This window comes from Camelina sativa, chromosome 17 (genome assembly GCF_030686135.1).
Source record: "Camelina sativa cultivar CO46 ecotype springtype chromosome 17, ASM3068613v1".
In the NCBI taxonomy this organism is placed as follows: Eukaryota; Viridiplantae; Streptophyta; class Magnoliopsida; order Brassicales; family Brassicaceae; genus Camelina; species Camelina sativa.
Window position 1 is genome coordinate 31,579,255 of NC_141896.1, and position 24,926 is coordinate 31,604,180.

The window sequence follows — 24,926 nt, forward strand, 5'->3', positions numbered from 1 at the left end:
TGCTGTACTGGAGTTGGAGAAGAACTTGGCCAAGAATGCTTTCTTGCAACCATCCCAGGTAATGATGGATCCCTTGGGAAGGTTTTTCTCCCATTGATGAGCCTTGTCTCCCAGGGAGAATGGGAAGAGGCGCAACTTGTAACCATCCTCACTCACGCCGTTGATCTTGGTGAGACTGCACAGACGGTCGAACTCGTCCAAGTGGTCGAGTGGATCGTCCATAGGCAACCCGTGGAACTTGTTTCCTTGGATCATGGAGATCAGACCACTTTTGATTTCGAAGTTGTTGTTCTGCACGGCAGGAGGGACGATTCCAGCACGCTGAGTATGAGTATTCGGTGCATCCCCAGCACCAATGTTTCGCGGTCCCGGATGTGGTCCATTCGCTTGTTCCATAGTGACGGGTGTGGGATGATCAGTGAGTTGACGAGCTTGTCGTGGTCGTTGCAACCGATTGATTTCGTCGATAACAGGAAGGAGATTTTGATGCCCTCTTGATCTGGTGTGCATGCAAGGTTGCAATCAACAGGTACCTGAGATGCAAAACAAATAAGCAGACAACCAAAGCAAGTCAGTACCCAAAATGATAAGTGTAACAGAACTTAATCTTGCAAAATTTGAAATCCTAAATGTAGCAAAACGAATCCCAAATGGCAACGGCGCCAAACTGATACTAGGATTTTTGTGCGTCCTAGCAGGTCTCAATTAACCTTTTGTAGTTGTAGTACTTCAGGTGTCAATCCAAATGGGAAACTTTACTAACAATTAAGATGCAATCAAGGAGTCACAAGTTAAGCCAATTCAAAGAGAGTGTTTGTCTAACAGTCCCAGAATGATGACGATACAAAACGTAAATAAGTCACGGAGTTAGAAACGAGAATGCATGACAAGAAGCGAAAATGAATAAAAACATAAACGAGTCTAAGCATGAACTAAAAGGCAAGAAACGAAACAGTCTCAGGAATGTAATAAAAATCACAAAGAAAGAGGTCCTAAGGATGGGAGTAATTGATGTCGGTGGAGTATCCTAGTCTATAGAGTATTTAACATGCCACAAGCAAACCATCCCTAAACAATGAACATCATTTCTTAGCTAATCCAATCTCTTGACAGAAGCTACTCAAACTCAACCACTTCCAAACCTAGCTCTCGCAACATGATTTAGGTGACATAGAAGCAACAAAGATAACAGATGGAGAACATATGACGCAAATAAGAGACAATATTGCAAATATGTTATGGGAGAATCAAAGTAATAAATAAATACTTTTTAAATGTGTTGTATTTTTTTAAATGATATAACTATTCAACGCATTTAACAATATGTATGTTAAAAATTAAATTTATATTTTGATCAATTTTTGTATTAGTGGTTTATAAATATATGTTATTGTTTATTTATTAATAAGGAAAAATATGTATTAATATATATATATATATATATATATATATATATATCTGCACCGCAAGTAGTTTTTTTCACCAATCAAACATTATTCTGTACCGCTCCTTTTGTACAAACCGCACTTGTCCCGCAAATATATTTCTTCCGCATGTACCGCAGTTGAACCGTACCGCACTGTAATACCGCTTTCTCCGCACAACCAAAACCGCGGTTACCATTCGAACCCTAAGTAATATTACAAGAACCATGCAAATCATTTTTATTACTATCATATTTCAAGTACATTTTCCATACCCATCGTACCCTTGTTGCATGTTATAGAAAAAAATGTAATTACAAAAAATATCATTGTCACATCAGATAAAATGCGTCGCCACATAAGAAATCGCTGACGTGTATTAAATAACTCAGCCGTAAAGCGCTACAGCGGCCATGCTGGCTGAGTTATTGTATGTTGCGGCTGATTTAAGGAAAATGGCTGAATTATGAGCAAACAGCTGACTTACGAGCATAACTCAGTCTGAAGTTACAACTGACTTAATGAAATCTGTCTGAGTTATGAGAAAATGGCTGAGTTCTGAGCATAATTCAGCTTTTAATTATGGCTAATTTTTTACCCGATCATTGATTTGTCAAAATTTTGGCTGAGTTAATACTTCAACACGGCTAAATTAACTTTTTCTGGCTGGCTGAGTTATTAACAACAGCTTACTTATGAGATGTCGTTACGGCTGATTTACGTGTAAGTGTCATAAATCAGCTGTAATGAGCTGAATTATCAGAAAATTCAGCCATTTTACGGCTGAATTAGCAGCGAAAGATTAATTACTAGAATATCATACAATTACGGCCGATTTATGAAAATGATACGACTGAGTTAAAAAAATTTAGTTGAGTTACGATATTAAATGGCTAAATTGGACAACTGTTTTTTCGTTTTTTAATTACTATAATAGTATTCATGTTGCGACTGACTTATAGTTTTGTTTGATGGCTGGTTTATTAGGCTGATTTACATGTTAGTTTGGTAGCTTACTTGCCACTTCATCAACCTAAAAATTTACGTCAGATGAATCATTCCATGTCATCATTCCATATCATTATCATCAAAGAAAAAATGAAACCTTTTTTTTTTCTACTCGTCTTGTTCTTCACTTTGTTCAAAAAGGATTTACATGTTCTTCACCTTATTCTTCACCTTGTTCTTCACATCAACAGAGATATCCAGAACTTAATTTTTGAACATCCAATTCGTCATCGTCTTTCTCATTATTCTTTATTTTCCTTCATCATGCTCTGGTATGTGATAGATACGGTTCCGATAATTATTGTTTCTGATAATTGGATAAAAAATACAAATATACAAAATATTAGTATAACATGAAACCTTTATAACAAAAACCTTTTCTGAAATTATTGTGATGGATCCGGTTCCGATAATTATTGTTTCGGACTACTAAACTATTTAGAACAAAAACCTTTTCTGAAATTAGTATAACATGTACAAAATGTTATAATACAAAATCCGGTATGTTCAGAACAGTAAGAACGTTTTCTAAATATTTTGTGTCAAATTTTCTCTCTCGAAAAAATAACTTATAAATTATTCTTTTTTTTGTAAAAAATTGTATTAACTCTATAATTGTATAATTGTATAATGTTGACATTTGAAGGAAGTCTGCAGGGTTGAAAAAGGGTCGGCGGTTGTTCGTCTTGAGGGTACTACCTGTTCACCGGAAGTAGAGGATCCTACTAAGGAATTGGTTTGGGATGCAGGGACTAATATTCAGAACGCTGCATTGGAGAAGGTCATGTTTCCAGTTCCAAATTTGGGGGCAGTTGTTCAGTCGGTACAAGGGTTGTCAGAGAAAGTAGTGGAGGGTGATAAGTCACATACTCATGCCAATGCAGGGGAGAGATCGGGTGTGGATGGAGAATGGTGTTCGGTATCTCCATCAAAGGGAAGCAGGTTGTTGGAGAATATATATCCTATGGTTACTCAGGGCATTTCTGTGTCGCCTTCCCGGTTTGCTGTGCTGGGAGAGGAAGGACATACCAAAACGGAGGAGGAACCAATTAAGGATGTCGAGGAAGGCGAAATCCTTGCCTCGAATACTCAAGTCCATACTGAGGGTGAGCAGGAAACCGCAACCGTGGTGGTAACGGATGAAATACGGTAGGCAGAGCTTAGTATTCGGCCTTCACTCCCAAGGGGTTCGTAAGAGTTACACAAGTATCTCTCAACAACGGTTTCCCAAGCTTCTAAAGCAACCAATTCTGGTGTTGGGAAGAAGAAAGGTCTTAAGAAGAAACCTTAATGTCAGGTTTCTTTTGGAATGTTCGAAGATTCAATAAAATATCTAAACACTCGGTCGTTCAGAGTTGGATCAATAGTAAGAACATGCAGTTTGGCTTCTTGTTAGAAACAAAGGTTAAGGAAGATATAGCGCCTAGCCTTGTAAATAAAGTTTTTTCATCTTGGTCTTTTATGTCTAATTATGAGCATCATCGCCTTGGTCGTATCTGGGTGGTGTGGAAGGATAGTGTCAGGGTAACACCGGTGTTCAAGAGTAGTCAGATGATCACCTGGTTGATTCTGCTGGCCGGAGCGGAGGAGGAATTTTTGTGTTCTTTTGTGTATGCTTATAACACAGATGAAGGTCGAAGAGAACTATGGGAAGATATTAAGTGTCACCATAACTCTCCGTTGTTTCAGAACAAACCCTGGATGTTATGTGGGGATTTCAATGAGACTCTTGATGGAAGTGAGCATTCTACTTTTGTGGACTGTCCAATTATGTGGTATGGGATGCGTGATTTCCAGGATGTTTTTAATCACTGTTCCCTTGTTGATTTGAAACAACATGGCCCTCAGTTCACCTGGAGCAATAAGCGGGACACGGATCCTATTTGTAAAAAAACTGGATAGGGGATTAGTTAACAGAGCTTAGTTGCAGTGTTACCCTCATTCATACTGTGTGTTTGATTCAGGAGGTTGTTCTGACCATTCTCGCGGACAGATTAGCCTTGATGTTGTCAATCAGCATGGGAAGAAGCCATTTAAATTTTCGAATTTCCTAACCTTGCTTCCACAATTCCAGGCCACTGTTAAGGACCACTTGGTAGGGCTCTGTTTCTCTGTTCTCCTCTACTTCTGCTTTGTTTCGACTCTCAAAAAAACTCAAAAGTCTAAAGCCAATTCTGCGTCGCCTGGGTAGAGAAAATCAGGCAGATATCTCTAGACGCACTCAGGAAGCTTAAGACGACCTCTGTAGCAAGCAAGAAGCCACTTTGGCTAATACATCACCGGCTCGGATGGAGGAGGAAAAAAATGCATTTCAACGGTGGGATTTTGTGGCTAAACTAGAGGAGGGATATCTTAAACAAAAGTCGAAACTTCACTGGCTGAATGTAGGAGATCAGAATACTGCTTATTTTTTCCAAAGTGCAGAGATGAGAAAGACGCAGAATACTATTAGGCAAATCACAACTTCAGAAAAGGGATGTTCTACATCAGCCATGCGACATCAAGGAGGAAGCAGAGCGGTTTTTTAAAGAGTTTTTAACAAATATCCCAACGGATTATCAGGGTCTATCTGTGGAGGACTTACAATATTGAGTTTTTGATGCTCTACTGCGGATCATGAACATTTAATTGCACCGGTTACGACGGCAGAGATCGAATCGGTCCTTTTCTCGCTGCCGTCTAACAAGTCACCAGGACCAGACAGGTTCACTTGTGAATTTTTCAAGAAGTAAGGTCAACAGTGGAAGGTGATTTTACAGTGGCCATTCAGTCTTTCTTTGAAAAAGGTTTCCTCCCTAAAGACATCAATAACTACCATTCTAGCATTGATCCCAAAAGCGGATTCAGCCACGATGATGAAGGATTATAGGCCTATCTCTTGTTGCAATGTGATCTATAAGGTCATATCAAAGATACTTGCCAATAGACTGAAGGTGTTGTTGCCTAAGTTTATTGCTTCTAATCAGTCTGCGTTTGTGATGGACCGGTTGCTGATGGAAAATGTGTTGCTAGCTTCTGAAGTAGTCACAGATTACCGTATGGCACAATCTCACCCGTTGTGATATGAAGATCGATATTTCAAAGGCATTTGACTCTGTACAATGGGATTTTCTCTTGAATGGTCTTAGGGCGTTGAGTCTACTAGACACATTTATTCACTGGATTAAACTTTGAATTACCACAACATCTTTCTCGGTTCAGGTGAATGAAGAACTTGCTGGTTTCTTTAGGAGTGAAAGGGGATTGCGCCAAGGTTGCACTCTTTCCCCATATCTATTTGTTATCTTCATGAATGTGTTATCAACATTGTTAGATAAGGCTGCTGTTGAGGGACGTATTGGATACCATCCTAAATTCTAGCGCATTCAACTCACTCATCTCTGCTTTGCTGATGACCTAATGGTGTTTGTGGATGGTCAAAAAGCTTCTGTTGAAGTTATTTTGGGGATATTTGGTGAGTTTGCTATCATGTCAGGTCTCCGGATAAGTGTGGAGAAATCCACCTTATATATGGCTGGGGTTCCAGAGACAAGTCATTTTGATATACTTCAACATTTTCCCTTTGCAACTGGTCATCTCCCTGTTCGCTACTTGGGGTTACCACTATTAACGAAGCAACTGACGCTTGCTGACTGTCTTCCTCTTATCGAGAGTATTCGTTCACGAATGACTTCGTGGCGCGCATGCTATCTATCATTTGCAGGTCGCCTACAGCTGCTTCGTTCAGTAATTGCTGGCACACTGAATTTTGGGACTTCCACTTACCACCTCCCTAGTGAGTGTATCAACCAACTTGACAGGCTCTGTTCTGCGTTTCTCTGGTCTGGACTGGAGCTTAAAACTAACATGGCAAAGGTTTCCTGGATAGAGGTTTGTAGGCCCCGTGATGAATGTGGTCTCGGTCTGCTTTCGATTAAAGAAGCCAATAAGGTAAGCTGTCTCAAGCTTATATGAAGAATATTGTCGGGGAAAGACTCTCTTTGGCATCGCTGGATTCTAGGGACACTTCTGAAGCAGAGATCTTTCTGGGAAATCAAAGCTACTACATCCCAGAGGTCTTGGATGTGGAGGAAACTGTTGAAATACCAACATTTGGCGCAACAGTTCCATAGAGTAGAGGTGCACAATGGCCAGTCCACATCTTTCTGGCATGATATTTGGAGCTCATTGGGTCGTCTCTCTGAGTATACTGAATCTCCGGGACATATTGCTCTTGGTATCCCATCCCAAGCTACCATCACTTCTGGGAAGGCTACTCATCACAGGAAACATCATCGCAACACTGCCCTGAATAACATTGAGACTTTGATCGCCAATCTCACGCTCACAGAGGCCGTTGATCTCTCTCTCTGGAAGGGACCGAGAAACACATACACAGAGGATTTTAATACCAAAGACACGGCAGCTCTCATTCGCTAAACAACTCAAAAGGTCGACTGGTTTAAAGATGTTTAGTTCAAAAAGGCCACGCCTAAATACTCATTCTTTGTCTGGTTAACAATCCGCAATCGCCTCTCCACTGGTGACCGCGTCTGTCGTTGGAATTCTGCTCATAATCCTTCCTGTATTTTCTGCGGCTCTGCGGAATCCCGGGATCATCTGTTCTTTTCTTGTTCCTAGACAGGCTCTGTTTGTTCAACGCTTGTCGCAGTGTTCCTTGGTGCAGACTACATTTCTCAGTGGAATCCCATCCTCACTCTGCTTCACACCAACCAATATAGCACCACGCGCTTATTCACTCTCCGGTATTGTTTCCAATCTGCTGTATATCACATCTGGCAAGAACGCAATAAACGACGTCACGGTGAACCTTCTACTCCTTCTGCACAGCTAGTCAAGCGCATTGACAAGACTATTCGCAACAGATTCATCTTGATCCGCAATCAAGGAGATTACTCCTACGATGGCGGGCTTGTCCAATGGTTTGCAACAAGGCCATAATTGATACTAGAAGTTTACTTTTCCTGTAATCAAAATTTTCTCAACATCCAGTTTTAGGATCTCTTTAAACACCAGTACACATCCATTGTAAAAACAGTCTTTTTAGCTTTGAATTAATTTTACATTCAATTCAAAAAAAAAAAATTGTATATCTACATATACACCTAGCTTTTACTACTTAAAACTTGTTAAATTTGAGTTTATTAATTTGTATGAATATTTTAGGTAAAAATGACAATTTTAAAATAAAAATGTATATGAACAAACTTTTTTTTAGTGATCCTTTGTTTCCAATTATCTCTTACTAGATTCGGACCTGCACGTATGTGCGGTATTGATTTCAAAAACTAAGATTGCTATTAGATTCAGGGCCGGCTCAAATTTAATATAGACCCAGTGCAATTTCAAAAACAATACCTAAATATATACTATTTATATTAAAAAAAATGATAACATGTAAAAGAATAAATCTTTTGCACCCTCCACACATGTGCTAAGCCAACACTGATTAGATTTATAATATATTACATGTGTGAAGTTATGTTTATAAACATAATATACCATCAAATTAAATAAGTTTACATATATAGGATATGTTTTTTAATAACCTGATATGTTCACAATTTTTTAAAATGATTTTCAAAAATATTGGGTATAAAACTGTTGATAAACCAGGAGTTGGTTTTTTTTTTCCTTCATTCAATAATATTATTATACACTTGGTAAAATAGAAAACAAAAAATGTGAACTTACAATGTCTTTGTAAAATATATTAATAAACACTTTATATTTTATACCACACATATATATCTTACACTAAATGTGTGGATGGATACAGAAATCTTCTATACAACATATTGTTTGCCTGTTCAAAAGTCTAAATACAATAAAATCAATCACAAGTGAAATATATTCTTCACGTCATAATTAAAGTCCCTTGATTTTACTACTCCATGTTTCAACCTACATGATTTCTTCTTCACACTCCTAATCTCACAAAAAATATGGACATCCTTATGTGCGTTTGATGACTGCAGCCAAGCTATTTTGAAATGATTTTCATACTTTCTTTTTGTGTAATCTTTGTCTTAGGATGAGTTGGAATTGTACAAAATTTTCAGGTTTAGTAGTCATTTATTCTCTGTATGAATATAAAGATTTATTAACATAAAATTAAAATACAATTTTGTTTAGAAAAAGACAGTTTTGTAGGCTTCTCGACTATGATGACGTTTAACCCTGCACAAACACACCCAAATTATTAGCTATTTAAAAAAAACAATAAAAATTAACAACAATTAGAATCTTAATGTTTATGTGTACTACATACCTATGAGTTTGATTCCCAAGTCCAAAATATTGAACCAAAGCTTACCATCTACAAAAACAAAGCACACAAATTAATAATACACAAAAATCAATTTAAAACTCAATAATAACCACAAAATTACATCATTATTTAACAAAAATAATTACAGTTCAATGAGTTGCTTTGAGGATCCATGTTCTATGAACAGCCCTTCCTGCTCTTCTCAATATCCTGGTAACTTTTTTTGATGATTTAATAAATCTATTTATAAACTCTTTCAATCAAAGGGTGTGTCATGCAAAATGAAGATCAAACTTAACATAGTATAAAATCCACCAAATCAACAAACTAAGTAATATTCAAAAATAAATATATCAAAGTATCATAGTTTTGAAGAGATACTGACACACAAGATGGAGAAACAAATGTCTCCATGCTCTATTTAAACGCTGATCCATTCGAACGCTGAAATCAAGAATAAAAAAAAACTCAAAAATAGATTCTACTTCAATTAGCAAATATAAAGAAAAAAATATGTGCTACTGAAATTGAAAAACAAAAAGGGACAATCTTAGGCTTTAAACACAATTATTTCATTATTGTTATGATATCGTATGACATATATTAAATATCGGTTTGTGATTTTTTATTTATTGTTAAGATATTTTTTGTCCAAAATATTGTATAAATTTCCTAATTGTTCGTCCACAAATTTCGCCACCATAAATATATTTACATATATGTAATTTTGAATTTAAGACTCCGATTTTTATGACAACAAATTTAAATAATTTCTGTTAATATTAGGTAATTGTTATTATTTTTAATTCAATTTCCATAAACATTAGATAATTATTATCTTGTTGATTCCGCTGTTATAGGATAATAATTTCAAAATTAGAAAATTATCTTGTAATTATTGGTATTTATGGTAATTACGTGGAAAGATTTATTTAGCTTTTAGGAAAATATACAATTTAATATCGTGTAACCATCTTGTTTGGCTACGATTTTTATTTGTTTAGCTTAAATGACAATTTAATATCGTATAATCTATCGGATTCGGGTTTTCGGATTTAGAGATTTAGAACCCATTCGGATATTTTACAATTTCGGATACGGATTCGGATCGGATTTTTTGGATCGGTTTGGATCGGATATTCGGATCCGGGTATTTTGCCCAGGCCTAAAATAATATATGTTTGGCTCCAATTTGTTTGACAATCCTAACTCATTCAATATCTGTTTGGCTAGATAATTAAGTCTAATTTGAGTGGCATTTCATGTAATAATCTCTTAATCTATGTCTACTTATTAAAAATGCTTTCCTGTATAGATTATATTGATCAGACAAAAGAAATGCTGTGCCACTTTATCGAAATCTAAGGATTTGTTTACTGCTAACTTGACTTTCTCCAAAAAAAAAAAAAAAAAAAGGTAAAAAAACCACAAACAAATTTTTCCTTGCACGCCTTAAATAAGGCTAGTACAGTCATCGGAATATCGGCGAATCATACAATAAATTAATTAATTCATTGATGAGCGAACGTTGAAAGCACATAAAGATAATTAAAGATAGATCTTTGATGTAAAGTACAAGTTTCGGTTTAAATTCTCTACCAATATCCTCATGATAACGTAAATAAGCATTATTGGGATTACGGATCCAAAGATTACATCAAGCTTATAATATCAAAATTTGGAGTTCAAATATTAATAAACTAGTAAGAGGAAACGAACTACAAATTCTTAAACAAAATTACCTAAAAATTAATGTACATAGTATTACAACTTGAACTAAAACTCGCTTCTCAAGGATTGCTCTTAGCCGGGTTTGTCTCCGGGGAACTAATAAAAGTCTATAACAATTTGTTGATTCATATATAATACTTATGCATGTATACATACCTATATCTTCATGTATTCTTGTATGTATCGTATATGTAGTAAATGTAATCTTCTAAACAAACCAAAACAAACTACATATATTGTGTGTACTTCTCAGTCTCTTGACTATATATCTCCGGATTCGGGTATTTGATTCAAATCGGGTTTTATTACCGACAGAGAGGACTTAGCCGTCGGAGGAGGCGGTGACTTAGAAGCAGAAGTGAGGAGAGCGTCGACTCTAGCGCCAACCTCCGCCGCTTTTTCCCTTATAAGAGCGGCGGGCATGTCGGCGGCAGCTGCGGCTGATCGGTGGTCCTCTTCTTGTAAGAGAAGATCAGGGAAGTTGAGGCGTGCGGAGGGACCACGGAGGTAAAAGACTGCGACGTCGTAGGCTCTAGCGGCGGCGACATCGGTTGTGTAAGAGCCGAGCCAAAGACGTGAGCGTTTGTTAGGCTCACGAATCTCAGCCACCCACTTACCCCACTTCCTCCTCCGTATTCCTCTGTATGGCTTCCTCGTAGCCACGTTCCTAGCCACTTCTTCTTGAGATGGATGTCTTCTCTTTCGCATCGTAGACTCTTCTTGTTCTCCTTCCATTGATAAAGAGACAAAACTTTTTGGGGGCAGTGGAAGTTTATAAAGTACGGTGGCTTATGTTGAATTCTAAAAAAATACGGTCGCTTATAAGTATTGTTTTTGTAGAAATTGCCAAGTAACCTCGTACTTCTCACTTTTTATCTCTTTACTAAATTTATCACTAACTTTGTCATTGATTGTTATGAGACCGACTAAATTTTTCTTGTGTATTCGCCCAAAAAGAGAAATCAGAATTATAATGATGGAAGAATCAAGAATCTTTTGTAAGAAACGTTGTCAATATTTCGATGGATACTTAATTTATAAGTTAGGTTTATGTCTAGAAGTATCATTTACAATCTTTTTGTTATTTTACTTTAGAAAACGTATGTTATAGTTTATTTTATGTAAGTGAGTCCTTGTGATATATCATGGTCTTTACGGTTTTGAACCATGATATAAGTGTGCTTTTTGAGTCTTTTGATTTGTTTCTAGGTTATTTGTGAGTCTTTACAGATTATCTAGGAATTTGGCACGGATGGAGCAATATGGAACAATTTGGATCATTTTGGAGCACTTTACCGAAGGAAGTCAAGTTAGAGTTGGATCAGAGTACGAGCGTCGATCAACACCACACAAAGGAGCATCGATCGACACTAATGTTTACCCGACGAGAGAATAAGAAATTGGATGTTTTACAAATTTGCCCAAAGTCTTCTATAATTGCAACATAAGCCCCTAGACGTGTTTTAGGATGTATATATATTATTTTTAGGTTTTAGAAACCTTTAAATTATCTTCTAGCAGTTTTTGAGAGAAAAGATATTGAGAGCTTTTGGGAGAGATAGATCTGAATTTTTTGTAGAGAGAAGATTTCTTGAACTCCCTCTTTTACTTTTAATATCTATTCATGTTATTCAGAATTATGATTTGTGCTTTATTTAACATGTCTGAGTAATTTGCCTGTTAGGTTTAGGGTTTTTCATAGGGTTTTTATGATTTATCAGATCTGAGATTTTTAGGGTTCTTAATCTTTTATGATCTTCATCCTTGGTTGTTCTTCACAATAATTCTTGACTGATCACCTAAAATTGTTATCTTAGGGAAATAAATTGATATGAGAATATAATTGTTTTCTTGATTAAACCATTGATGAGCAGAATTGTTTATTACAAAGAGATTTGAATTAATAATTCTGTGAACTTATCTAAACCTGTTCTTAAAGCTGATTTATTACTTGGAATTTTACAAAGAGATTTGGATTTTCTGGTTTTAAATTTAGATTATAATTGCAGTGAGAACTGATTATTTTACCAAAAGTTTAGAGTTCTAGATCTGATTTTTATTACTTGAACCTTAATTAATTTATCTGATTTAATATTTCATAATTTTTTGAGAAATTCCCTAGGCTTAGCTCTTTTGATTTTCTGAATTCACAACACTTTTATTTAAATATTTGCATTGCTTTATTTTAATTCAATTTAACTTGTTTAGCGTAATTTACAAAACTTTACAATCTATTGTGTTTGATCTTGAGTCTCTGTGGATTCGACCCCTAAGTACTACAGTGATCTCTTGTTTGAGAGAGTAGCTCTAGTGATTAATTTGAGCCTATCACCTTGTAATATTATTATTCACATGAAAACTTAATGAAATGTTTTAAAACATTATGTGTTCCTCCTTCCGTCAATTCATTATGAAAATACTGAATTCTAGTCATATTCTGTTGAATTGAGTCTAATCATATTAGGATTTTATTATAAAAAAAAAAAAGTTACAGTCATATATATTATATTTTTAAAATTGTGAAAACATTATGTCAATATTTCGTGGATACTTAAATTTATAAGTTAGGTTTATGTCTAGAAGTATCATTTACAATTTTTTTTGTTATTTTACTATAGAAAACGTATGTTTTTTTTTTTATGTAAGTGAGTCCTTGTAATATTATTATTCACATGAAAACTTAATGAAATGTTTTAAAACATTATGTGTTCCTCCTTCCGTCAATTCATTATGAAAATACTGAATTCTAGTCTTTTTTTTTTCTCTCTCAACTGAATTCTAGTCATATTCTGTTGAATTGAGTCTAATCATATTAGGATTTTATTTAAAAAAAAATTATAGTCATATATATTATATTTTTAAAATCTTGAAAACACTACAGTCATATATAATATACCTAAATTATTTCTTATTTTTTGACGTCGTGTAATTGATATATATATATATATATATATATATTTACTGATAAAAGGGAAACTTGTATAAAATAGCGATTTTTGAAGGCATTTTTTTTTGCAAAAAAACCTTTAATTCAATCATTCAAACTGATAATATAGGTATTTTATTTCCATAGATGATGATTGTTTGATATAGTAGTCCAAAGTTGCTTTTTTTTTTCTTGTCAACTATTCCAAAGTTGCTTATTAAGACATACCCGTGTTTATGAGAGAGACTTGAATGTTTGTATATATTACAGGACCACACAAACTTAAGTATTATTTTTAAGCTAAGATGCTTTGTTCATTAAATCAAATGTTTTGGTTGTGGTCCAGTTCTCCATTTAGTTTGATTCAATCAAAATACTGGTGCAACCGTGCTAGCTAGAATATGAACGGATCGGGGCTTATTAGTTTAACCATTGCTCGTTTTTCGCAGTTGCGTGCATCATCTAACTCAAAAGAGAAGGAAAAAAATGAAAAGTTGTTTGATTCGTATCAAAAACAAAGTCTATTGTTTGATTAAAAATGCCAAAGAATCAAAACGTATTTCTGGAAATATAGTGTTAATGTAAGTTATAACGAGGACACGTCACTTAAGATAAAAACAAAAGATGGGACACGTAGAGAAATGGGTTAAAGATAAACCCAAATATTGGCCGACAGAAAATCACCATCAGCTTCCATCTTCCATTTTCTTATCTCTTACGTCAATCGTTCTTAGTCACCACTTGAATCTTAACATTATCAATATATGTAAAAAGTATTTTTGGTTTAATTCTGCCACTGACATATCATATATGTGCTCGCTATTCGTTTATTTAATAGTTTGATTCGATTTTAGCGATACGAAATGATTAGAACAAAATTTAGCGAATAAAATAGCAATAATGTTTTCTCGGGAAAAATAAAAAGAACTAACAATGACAATAGTGATTCAACAAAAATTTTGCTTTTATTTGTACCGGCTTTTCCCACTATATTGATTGGTCTAATTGAAAGCTTATATTCCAATAAATGTCTCATAATTCGATTTTTCTCTGTTTAAGTATTAAACGAATTACAGATAAATAATATCATTTGACCTCAATTTAATTAATAAAATATATAACAGTATAATATGAATATATATACACTAAAAATAAAAAACCAATGTGATGGTTTTCTAGTTTTAATAGATAGATATATAGTAGATATTTTTAGTAGATCCATATATAGTAACTACAATTTTTAAAAAGTCTAAATATTTAATCTTTTCAAAAAGTGAATGAAAATGAAACTATTTATTACTAGGACTCAGACCCTCCGCAATGTCGCGGTGGAAATATTTTAGAAAAAAGTAAATAAAATTTAATATTTTAAATTATACATTACAAAATCATTTGAATGTAATAGAATAGTTTGAATACATAAACATTAAACATAAACTATTACTAAAAACACAACCATCAAAATGAAAACTTTTAACAAAAAATATTACATAGAATAGACGCAACTTTGCAAAAAACATTGTTTAAAGTATGATAAATATATAAGATATTTTATGAACAATTATGGTAAAAAGGTAAAATAAAAAAATCATTATGATAAAGTGATCCTAAATGAGAATATTGAACTAATGGTTGTAATGAGTAAATATAATATTCTATTAAATAATTATAATTAAAAATATATTTAATAGTGAGTGAAACTGTATCAACAAAAAATTAAAATTAAAATACACAACTTTTAAAGACAAAATAAAATAAATGAAAATATTTTTTAGCGAAAGTTACGATAAATAGACGCAACTGTAAATTCTATATTAAGTTTTATAAAATTTCTGTATTGCTATAATAATTTCTTAAATTTAATTTAGATTATAGAATAACGTTGAATATTAGATAGTAATATTCAAATTATTTAGATTCAACATAAAACAGAATATTTATTTCAACGAACAATGATTTGTTAGTTATGGATAAAGAGACAAATATATAGAAAGTTCAAAAGACATGACTATTTAAATAGACACACCTATTAGAATAAAAAATTGTGATGGAAAATATGAATAAAACTAGATAACGATCCGCGCTGGTAGCATGGAGAATTTTTTCATTTCGTTATTTGTTTTTATTTTTTAAGATTATAATTATGTTGTATCATTTATTCACTTGTTATATAATATAGTACTACTAGATTAGGACCCGCGGTACACCGCGGAGAAAAATTATTTATAAGTAAAATATTTAAATTATAAGTTGTATTTATTGGTTAAATATGTTATAATTATATAATAATTGTAAAATAAACCATATAATACCACAATATAATTTATTTTTATATAATATTTATTTAATCAATTTTTTTAGATATGTCTATTCTCTGATACCGACAGTTTTAATAAAATAATGAAATGATGTTTCCGTGTAACACCGAATTAAGGATATTTTTTAATTTATATAAATATCGATAATACCCGTCCCGTTATATAACCCCGTCCCGAAATATTTTAACTCACACTAAATCATCTTAATTTTTAATATTTATTGTGTATCTACGGTATAATATTTCTCATATTTAACTTTTTAAAAGTTTTAAATATTTTTCATATTTAACCTAACATTTTAAAGGATTTTAAAGTATTTTTAAAATCTTCTGTTATTCAATGGAGAATTTTAAAAAATCTTATGAAATTTTATGTTATTCAACTAAGATTTTTATAAAATCCTTTAAAATAACTCAAAATCTCTTGTTATTCAATCAATGATTTATACAACTAACCTAAAATCTTCTGTTATTCAAAATATCACAACTTTTTTTTTAGAATGCTAGTTTGAATGATTTTAAAAGACTTTTTTTTGCTTTTTAGTTAAAAAATACTTATCTCAAAATCATACCTTTTGAGGTAGAATTTAAAGGAATTCATTAAAAACAAAACAAATAAACACACTTGCAAAACCACCATCTCGGTAAACTTTCTCCGCAGGTCAACTCCGGCAACTCCGACAACTCCGGCAACTCTCCGCAGACCATCTCTGTTTGTTTCATGTTTGCTTCTCTTTGTTTCTATTTTTTTCTCACATTCACATTTGCTTCTCTATCTCTCTCTCTATCTCTCTCCCTATTGAACTTGCTTTACTTCTTTGATTGGGGATTGATGGAGAAGGAAGAAGCCAAGGAGATCATCACCGGAAATGAAGTTGCTCTTGACCTTGTTCAAGTTCTTCACCATTAAATATATGATTTAATTTGGCTATGTAATGTTTGTACTACAGTAAGAGTAGTTATGAAATATGTCCAATAGTACACCTTCTCTTGCTTCTCGACAGTTCTGTAATCTCTCGACAGTTCTGTAGATTACAGAGGACTAAACTCAGTCTCGGCATACAAGACAACCCTTGAACTCGTTCCAATTCTTTAATACTATATCTAAAATGAAAACAATAGTAATCTTGACAGTGAAAGAAGAAGAAAGCTTCTTGTATTTTGATTTTTCAAAGATTGGTTTGACAAATGTGATCAGAGATGTTACAACAGTGTAATAAAAATTGAGAAAGGTACAATATTTTATCTAGCCAAATGATACATCAAATCAATAGTAGTTGTCTCTGTAATTATTCCTCTGGTAATATTGATTGTTATTCTGCGGATGATTAAACTCAGCAGTAAACTCCATTGACAGGAGACTCGCCTTCATAGTTCTTCCTTCAGGTTCCTTGAGATACATTTTTTCATCCAAGTACGCCATGATATCGGCTATGATCAGTTGTAGATCCGACGTGTCCTTTTTCGCCCTCAATCTCTGCGAGAAATGTTCTCTCATGACATTCACAACTTTCACAAACTGAGATTTGTACCGCTGATGAAGACCAAACCCTGCCGTCTACACACACACAAACAGATATCACAGTTATGATTTGCAGACGGATTTTTTATTCATTTACAATCAACAATTAAAATCGGTGCTTTCTAAGGACCTGGAGAAAGGCGTTTAAGGCTGTTGCAGTAACTCTGTTGTTGGCTGAGATTTTGTTAAGGAACCTGGCTAACCAAGCCCATCCATGTAACTGTGTATTCAAATTTACGTTTTCATCTCCTACAACTTCACAAATAAGCGACAGATTTTTTCTTTCTTTTTTGTGTTGTAAAATATCTTAAAATCACACAAAGTTTAGATTGTTTTCATTCACAACACTTTGATTCCGATTCCTCTGTTTTGGTTTTTGTCACATTCAAGTTTGTTTCTATTTTTTTTCTCACATTCATATTTGCTTATCTCTCTCTCAAGTTTGCCTCTCTCTCTATCATGTTTGCTTCTCTCTCTCTCTTTCACGTTTGCTTCTCTCTCTCTTTTTACTCTGTTTTTGTTCTTGTCTAGATAGACAGTCTTTAGAGTTTAGTGATTAATTAAGCTAGAAAAAACATGCTGAAGCTGGAAGGTGGAAGTCATGATGAACAAAAAAGACTCGGTAACACGAAAAACAGTGGCCGTGTAGCTTTTTAGCTTAATTACTCTGATTTTGTTTTTGTTCTCGTTTAGATAGACAGTTCTTCACAAATAAGCGATTAATAAAAATCTATAACAAAATATTTTAAAATCACACAAAATTTACTATAAAATCTCATAGAATCTGATAGAATCACATTTTATTCTCTTAAAAGAAAAATAAAAATAAATCTAAAACACAATCAAATCTCCTAAACATCTCCTAAATCTTACAAGTTTTAAAATATTAAAATCTTACAAAATCATTACAAAAGCAAGTTGAATACGTATTGCAAAGCCAAACATTTTATTATAATAGGTTTTGTTTCAATTACTATTTTTGTGGGTAACAAATTTCTGGTTACAACAATTTAATATTTCTATTTTGTTAAATTGGTTTAATTCTAAATCACCTGACGTGAGAGGTTAGAAAAATAGATAGATATATTAAGGTGGAATCAGCATATCTACAAAATTTATGCAATTAATAACTAAGACAATTTATAAATTTACCAAGGTAATTTATAAAGTTGATAGAATGAATCTAAATTTGGTTTAAGCAATGCTCTAGTAAATTACACAAAATGTGGATATAAATGTTAAATTGTTACCCACAAAAATTGTTAACGAGAAAATTGTTACAATTTAATAATACTACAATTTGTTATATATATAAAATAGATAAATATCTGTTAAAATTAATAACTAAGGCAATTAATAACTAAAATTACTAACGGATATTTATCTATTTTATAACTAACAAACATTATAAAATAATTTTTTGGTTACAACAATTTTCTGGTAAATATTTACTTGTGTGTCGTTTGTTTTTTAATTGGTTTATAAGTATTATTTTCTGCTATTTATTTGGGTATTCATTTTCTGGTTACAGTGGCATTATATTTTGTAATTAAATACAGTGGCATTTTATGTAATATACCACATGAAGTAGTGTTAATTGTTTAAAGGGTTACTCAAATAATATAATAGAGATATAGTCAAATGACACAATTCTACAATGAACAGATACAACTGTTTGAGTTTAAAAAAACAAATAAAAACAATTTTCTTACAAAAAATACTACGAAAAATTGCAAATGTTGTTAGCATTTATTCAGATTGTTATTATTATTTTTAAATATTAATTTTTTTTAAAGAAAATTTACGTTAAATAGATGCAAATGTAAATTCTTTATTAAGTTGTATTAAATTTTTCTATTGCTATAATGATACTAGGATTTTTGTATGTCTATCTTAGCAGGTTCAATTAACCTTATGTAGTTGTAGTACTTAAGGTGTCAATCCAAATGGGATGATGCTATCACTCAAGATGCAATCAAGCAATCACAAGTCAAGCCAATTCAAAGAGTGGTTTTGTGTCTAACAATCCTAGAATGATCAGAATGTAAAACGGAAATGAATTACAGAACTAGAAACGAAAATACATGACAAGAAGTAAACATGAGTAAAAACAGAATCGAGTCTAAGGATGAACTAAACAGCAAGAATCGAAACAGTCTCAGCAATGCAATAACAATCAGAAAGATAGAAGTCCTAAGGATGGGAGTAATTGATGCCGGCGGAGTCTCCTAGTCTACAGAGTGTTTAACATGCCACAAGCAAACTATCCTAAACAATGAACATCACGACTTAGCTAATTCAATCTCTTGGCAGAAGCTACTCAAACTCAATCACTTCAAAACCTAGCTCTCGCTAGAGAAACATGATCAAGCAGGCATGACAAACAAGTTCATTCACGTCAACAAACATCCTAAACAACTAATCTCTTAGGCTAGGAATGTAAGTCTCTGGCACTAGTTGGTCAGACATTTCATAAAACACCTTTTGGGTGTGGAAATGTCTAAGACCTAGTTCCAATTGATCAGAGAGAAACTAGTATTTCTAACTCTAGTCCAGATGGGAATCATACGAATCTAAACTTAAACACCCTACATACTAAGATCCTCCACCTAATCTATCACATCCTCAAGAACGCTAACACTACTCGGATCCAGAAATCATCATCAAGGATGCAAACCCAGAAAACATTGAATTAAGCATCATAAGATAGATAAAAATGAGATGAATAACTTTGTAGAAGAGATCAAATGCAAAACTAAATAAATTCAAAGATATCTGGATTACAAAATCAGAAACGTTTCAGGTGTCTAGGTAAAACCTTAAGGAAAAAAAATGAGATATCTGAGTAAAAACTTAACAAAATATATTTATAGTAAAACATGGAAAACCCTAAAACATAAAACAACAGGATAAAGCGTCGGTTTGGGAATCGGGTTGGCTAAGTCGGAGCGTCTTTCTTCTTGACGTGTGCGGTCAAGTCGGTGTGCGTCGGGTCGAGCTGGGTCGATTAAAGTGGTGTCCACTCGAGCTAGTTAGAGTGGAGTGGCGTCGACTCGAGCTGGGTCGAGTGGATTTGATGTGAGCGCCGAACGGCTAAGCGGCTCGGACGGAGGTCGGAGTCGTGGGAAGCTCAGGAAAACGGTGACTTTCCTCAAACCAAAAGAAACACGGTGAAAGTATAACGAGGATGGACGATGGAATCAAGTTTTGAGGGCAAACGGATGAGTGGAACGCGGGTTCGGTTGAGCAGCTGCGTGATAGTGGTTTTTTGGATGGATGAACGCATTAGCGGATGAACGGTACAGTGGAATTGGACGGCAGCTAGCGAACCGAGTAAGAAACTCGACCTCGATTCACTAGAGAAAGATGGGGCGAAGTGGAACACAACCAACGATCGGATGAACGCGGTGCGATAGAGACGGTATGGATCGAACGGCGGTGTACACGAGCGGTGGGTAGCGTCGTACGCCGGCTAGAAGAAGAGCGATCCCGGATCGGTTCTTCTAGGGTTTCTTTCAAGCCCAGTCCCGGACTATGTTGCGAGAAAGAGATTTGAGACAAGAAGCAAAGATTCACTCTTTGGAAAATTATGATTTCATTCAAGTCTAAAGAGTCTAAGCAAGTTGCGTTGGGAGCTTAAATAGTGTAAGGGTTTAGAGGGAACTAGGGACACGCAGACTCGCAATGGTCCGCACACGTTTGCTCTTGACGCGTCTCCACAGACGGTGAACACGTCGCCCCTCTACGTGGTTTAAACAAGGTCACACACGTCACACTATCCCAACGTTCATAAATGAAGAATATAGAAAAGGTTCAAAACGCAAAACTTAGAGAAAAAGAAAAAATAGGCCACGTCCTTAGGCTGAACGCGGGAACCACGTCATTGACTTTAAAACGCGGCGTTGTGCGTCAGGACACGTCGCCTCGTTAAAACTTTTTTCGATAAATCCCAGGGGAAAAACCCGAAGTAAAAAAAAAAGAGTACGAATCATGATCCTGACGTCTTTGGCGCCCTCATCCTTGGGTAAGGACGAAGGCCGTACGAACGGTCTCGCCGATGGTTGCCTTGGCCGAGTCGATCTCTTGGTCTTCTTGGACAAAGGCTTGGACGAAACGCTTGATCTTGTGCTTGGAGTTCCTGGATGAGCTTTGGTTGCACCGGGAGTGATCCTAGGCATGCTGGCTCCGAGTAGTCCCGCGGGTGATACGAGTGTCCAAATGTTGTCTGGGTCTGGTGCGAACGTTCCTGGTCGAGTGTCTGATCCGGTGCTCACATCAGGAGTGGTGTCGACTCGAACTGGGTGTATATGCATCCACTAAAACAGTGGTAACTCTTGAACCACGCCTCCGATTGGCTTGAAATAAACGGCATTGGAAAGATAACTCAATTCGCTACAACTTTGATGAAGACGTCGAAAGCTGAATCCCAAAGAAAAATCTTCACTCGACTCGATCAAAGACGTAGAAGGTTGGGTCGCTGGGTAGTGTAGGTCGAGTCGCATGACGTCCATTCTGAGCATGCTTGGTCGAGTCGCATGTCTCATCCTCCATTTGGTTCCAACAGTCTGGACATCTTTTAAACACCTGAAATACTCCAAAATGCACAATGTATGCAAAGATGATGCAAGAACTACCTAAACATGCATAGTGTATAGAAGAGACCAGATAATGATGCAAAATAATGAGTTATCCTAGCTAAATGCATGAATAAAACATGTTAAGGAGAGACAAAATATAGACATACCATATAACAATTTCTAAAATTTTAGTTAGATTATAGAATAACTTGAATATTAGATATTAATATTCGATTATTTAGATTCAACATAAAATGGAAAATTTGTTTCAACGAACTTGTTAGGTACTAATAAAGAGATAAGTATAAAGAAACTTCAAAAGACACGACTATTTAATAGACACACCTATTAGAACGAAAAGTTGTGATGAAAAAATATAAATAAACTATAGTAAAAAAAAAACAATTCTACAATGAACATATATAACCGTTTCAATTCTTTTTTTCAAAAAAACAAATAAAAATAAAAATTTTACGAAAATGTACTACGAAAAATCGCAATTGTTGTGTCTACACTTGATTATATTTATATCTAATAAGCCATATAAACTGCTTTTAAATAGAAGACATCTTTATTACCATATTGAACAGTCAAATTCAAAAACTCACTATATGATCCATCTAACTCTTGGAAAAAAAAACTCCAGGTATTTTTATTAATTTTTTCTATTTAAAATTAACTAAAATTGTAAATTAGATTCATCATTCCAAAAATATTTTGTTAAATCAAAAATTGGAGGAATTTCTTTACTTTTAAAAGAATGAATGCTAGAGAATAATTTAGAAAGCTGTAAAAACCGTTGAGATTGAAAGTTTATTTTATTTTCTGTCATGGCAAAAAAATGAAAACAGTTCAAACAGACAAATATATATAGATTTGAAAAGATAAGAATATTCGAATAAACAAAACTCTACAACGAACAGTTGCAACTTTACAAAAAAAAACCGTTACAATGAGCAATCGCAACGTTTTGTAAAACACATAATTTATTTTTTTTTACACATTTTTTTTGGAAATTTTTCTAAAAGGTTCGATTGAAAAAACACAATTTTTGGTGGCATTTATTCGGATTGCTATTATGTTCATCATTCCAAAAATCTTTTGTTAAATCAAAAATTAGAGGAATTTCTTGACTAGATTGAAATCTTAGTTGATTTTGTGTCATGAACAAAAAATGAAATAGTTCAAACAGACAAATATATATAGATATCAAAAATACGAATGTTCCAATAATCACAACTCTACAGTGAACAGTTGTAACTTTTCATAAATAACCGTTTTAATGATCCATCACGACTTTTCGAAAAATATCCAAAAGGTACGATTGAAAAAATATAACCGTTTCGCATTTTTTAGATTGTTATTATATATAGATTCATCTTTAATATTTAAATTTATTTCATATTTAAAAATTTTAAATCTCATCGAGGATTCAATATTTTAAAGAAGATTACGGCAAAAACCAAGATATCCTTAGATAAACTCATAATTCTGTTGATGAATGCTCGGGGAAAAAATAATATTAAAATATATAGGAAACTAAAGATTTTTTTTTTTTTTTTTGTTTTGGAAACTAAAGATTTTGAAAAGATATGCCAAAAAAATATTGATTTTGAGAAGATTATAGTAAATCTCAGTATTTTGTATTCCTAAGTGGAAAGAACGGTATACCTAGAGGCTGGAGCAGAGCAATTTGCCACAAATATGGATCGCTGCAAAATCGTCCGACGTAACAAACAATCATCAGCCTCAACGTACGTAGGAGAAAGTGAAAACACAAATACGCTTCCCCTCGATCTCATCATCGAGATACTCTTAAGATTACCTGCAAAATCTATAGCGATCTGTCGTTGTGTGTCAAAGCAGTGGTCGTCCTTACTTCGACGTCAAGATTTCACGGAACTGTACCTGACATGTTCATTGTCTCGACGGCGTCTTTTGTTCGCCATCGAGTTTAACGGAAAGTGGCATTTCTTCTCATCCCCTCAGCCTCGAAATCTCGATGAAAATGTAAGTGTTGTTGAAACCGACTATCATATGCGTGTCTCTGGAGAATGGAACAAGGACGTTTGTCTATCTTCCAATGGATTTATCTGTCTTTTCGATAAACAGATAATAAAGGGAAAGATAGATAGGGTTCCTGTGATATGTAACCCTAGCACAGGTCAGCGCCTACCTTTACCTAAAGTGAGAGCAAGAAATATTTATTTAAATAGCTTTTTTGGGTATGATCCCATCGAAAAACAGTTCAAGGTTTTGTGCATGACTGTGACAAATTATAGAAGTCAAACTAGCTCCAAAGAGCATCAAGTTTTGACCTTAGGGAAGGGAAAACTATCATGGAGAATGATCAAATGTTTGTTTCCGCATTATCCTGAGAAGAAGAGCAATGGGATATGTATCAATGGTGTTTTGTATTACATAGCTCGGTCCGACATGACTACTTTGGTAGCATGCTTTGATGTTAGGTCTGAGAAATTTAGTTTCATAGAAACAGAAAAGGGGACTAAGTTAACTTGGATTTCGGGGCTGATGAACTACATGGGAAAGTTAGGTGTCCTTATACAGGTGTATGGTGGTAAAGATGAGTTATGGGTTCAAGATGATACCGATAAAGATAAACGACTGAAGCGTATCTTGATTATGCCAAATACGGATCATGAGATAAAACAATCATTTTGGGCCACTGATACAGGTGAAATTGTTTGGATGCTAAGTCGATGGACCCGTCCAATTTACGTTTTCTACTACAACCCGGAGAGAAAGTGTGTTAGAAGAGTTCAAATCAAAGGAATCGAAGAAAAATTATTGATTGGTATAGAAGATCGCCCCGAAGCGCATTTCACCTTTATAGACCATATTGAGAATGTGTTGTTTTTGTAATAAGTAATATAACACTTTTAAGGCGTGTCAGTACTAGTTTGTTTGTTATCTTCACTTAGTCGTTTCTGATTCTTACTAGATTTTCACTTCTATTAATCACTGTTTTTCTTATGGATGTTGTCGATCTATGACATTGACCTTGATCTTGTTACTGTTTATCTTCTAGCTACTACTTTTTTTTTATGTATCATAAGATCACGTAGAGTGAAGAAACAAAGTTTACATAGAAAAAAATATTAGCCACATCATTTTAATCCTTGTGGGTTG

The 24,926-nt window shown here is 34.1% G+C and overlaps 1 protein-coding gene, 2 long non-coding RNA genes and 1 pseudogene across 3 annotated transcripts; 2 read left to right on the forward strand and 2 right to left on the reverse strand.

Moving 5' to 3' along the window:
• Window positions 1-10,369: 10,369 nt before the first annotated feature.
• LOC104758006 (ethylene-responsive transcription factor RAP2-1) lies at window positions 10,370-11,390 on the reverse strand. Its single transcript, XM_010480806.3, has one exon. It carries the CDS (start codon window positions 11,167-11,169, stop codon window positions 10,696-10,698), a length of 474 nt encoding a protein of 157 aa, XP_010479108.1. The 5' UTR covers window positions 11,170-11,390; the 3' UTR covers window positions 10,370-10,695.
• Window positions 11,391-16,183: 4,793 nt separating this feature from the next.
• On the forward strand, window positions 16,184-16,680 carry LOC104758008 (uncharacterized). The gene is made up of 2 exons (XR_762597.3): window positions 16,184-16,400; window positions 16,519-16,680. It is a non-coding gene; the product is annotated as an uncharacterized LOC104758008 (long non-coding RNA).
• Window positions 16,681-16,817: 137 nt separating this feature from the next.
• LOC104758007 (uncharacterized) lies at window positions 16,818-17,731 on the reverse strand. The gene is made up of 2 exons (XR_015585987.1): window positions 17,330-17,731; window positions 16,818-17,235 (listed from the first exon to the last, which is right to left on the reverse strand). It is a non-coding gene; the product is annotated as an uncharacterized LOC104758007 (long non-coding RNA).
• Window positions 17,732-23,480: 5,749 nt separating this feature from the next.
• LOC147924565 (putative F-box protein At1g46984 pseudogene) lies at window positions 23,481-24,659 on the forward strand (annotated as a pseudogene).
• The last annotated feature ends 267 nt before the right edge of the window (window positions 24,660-24,926 follow it).

Coding starts and splice junctions, on each gene's coding strand:
- LOC104758006 (XM_010480806.3), bottom strand. CDS start 11,169: ATGGAAGGAGAACAAGAAGAGTCTACGATGCGAAAGAGAAGACATCCA.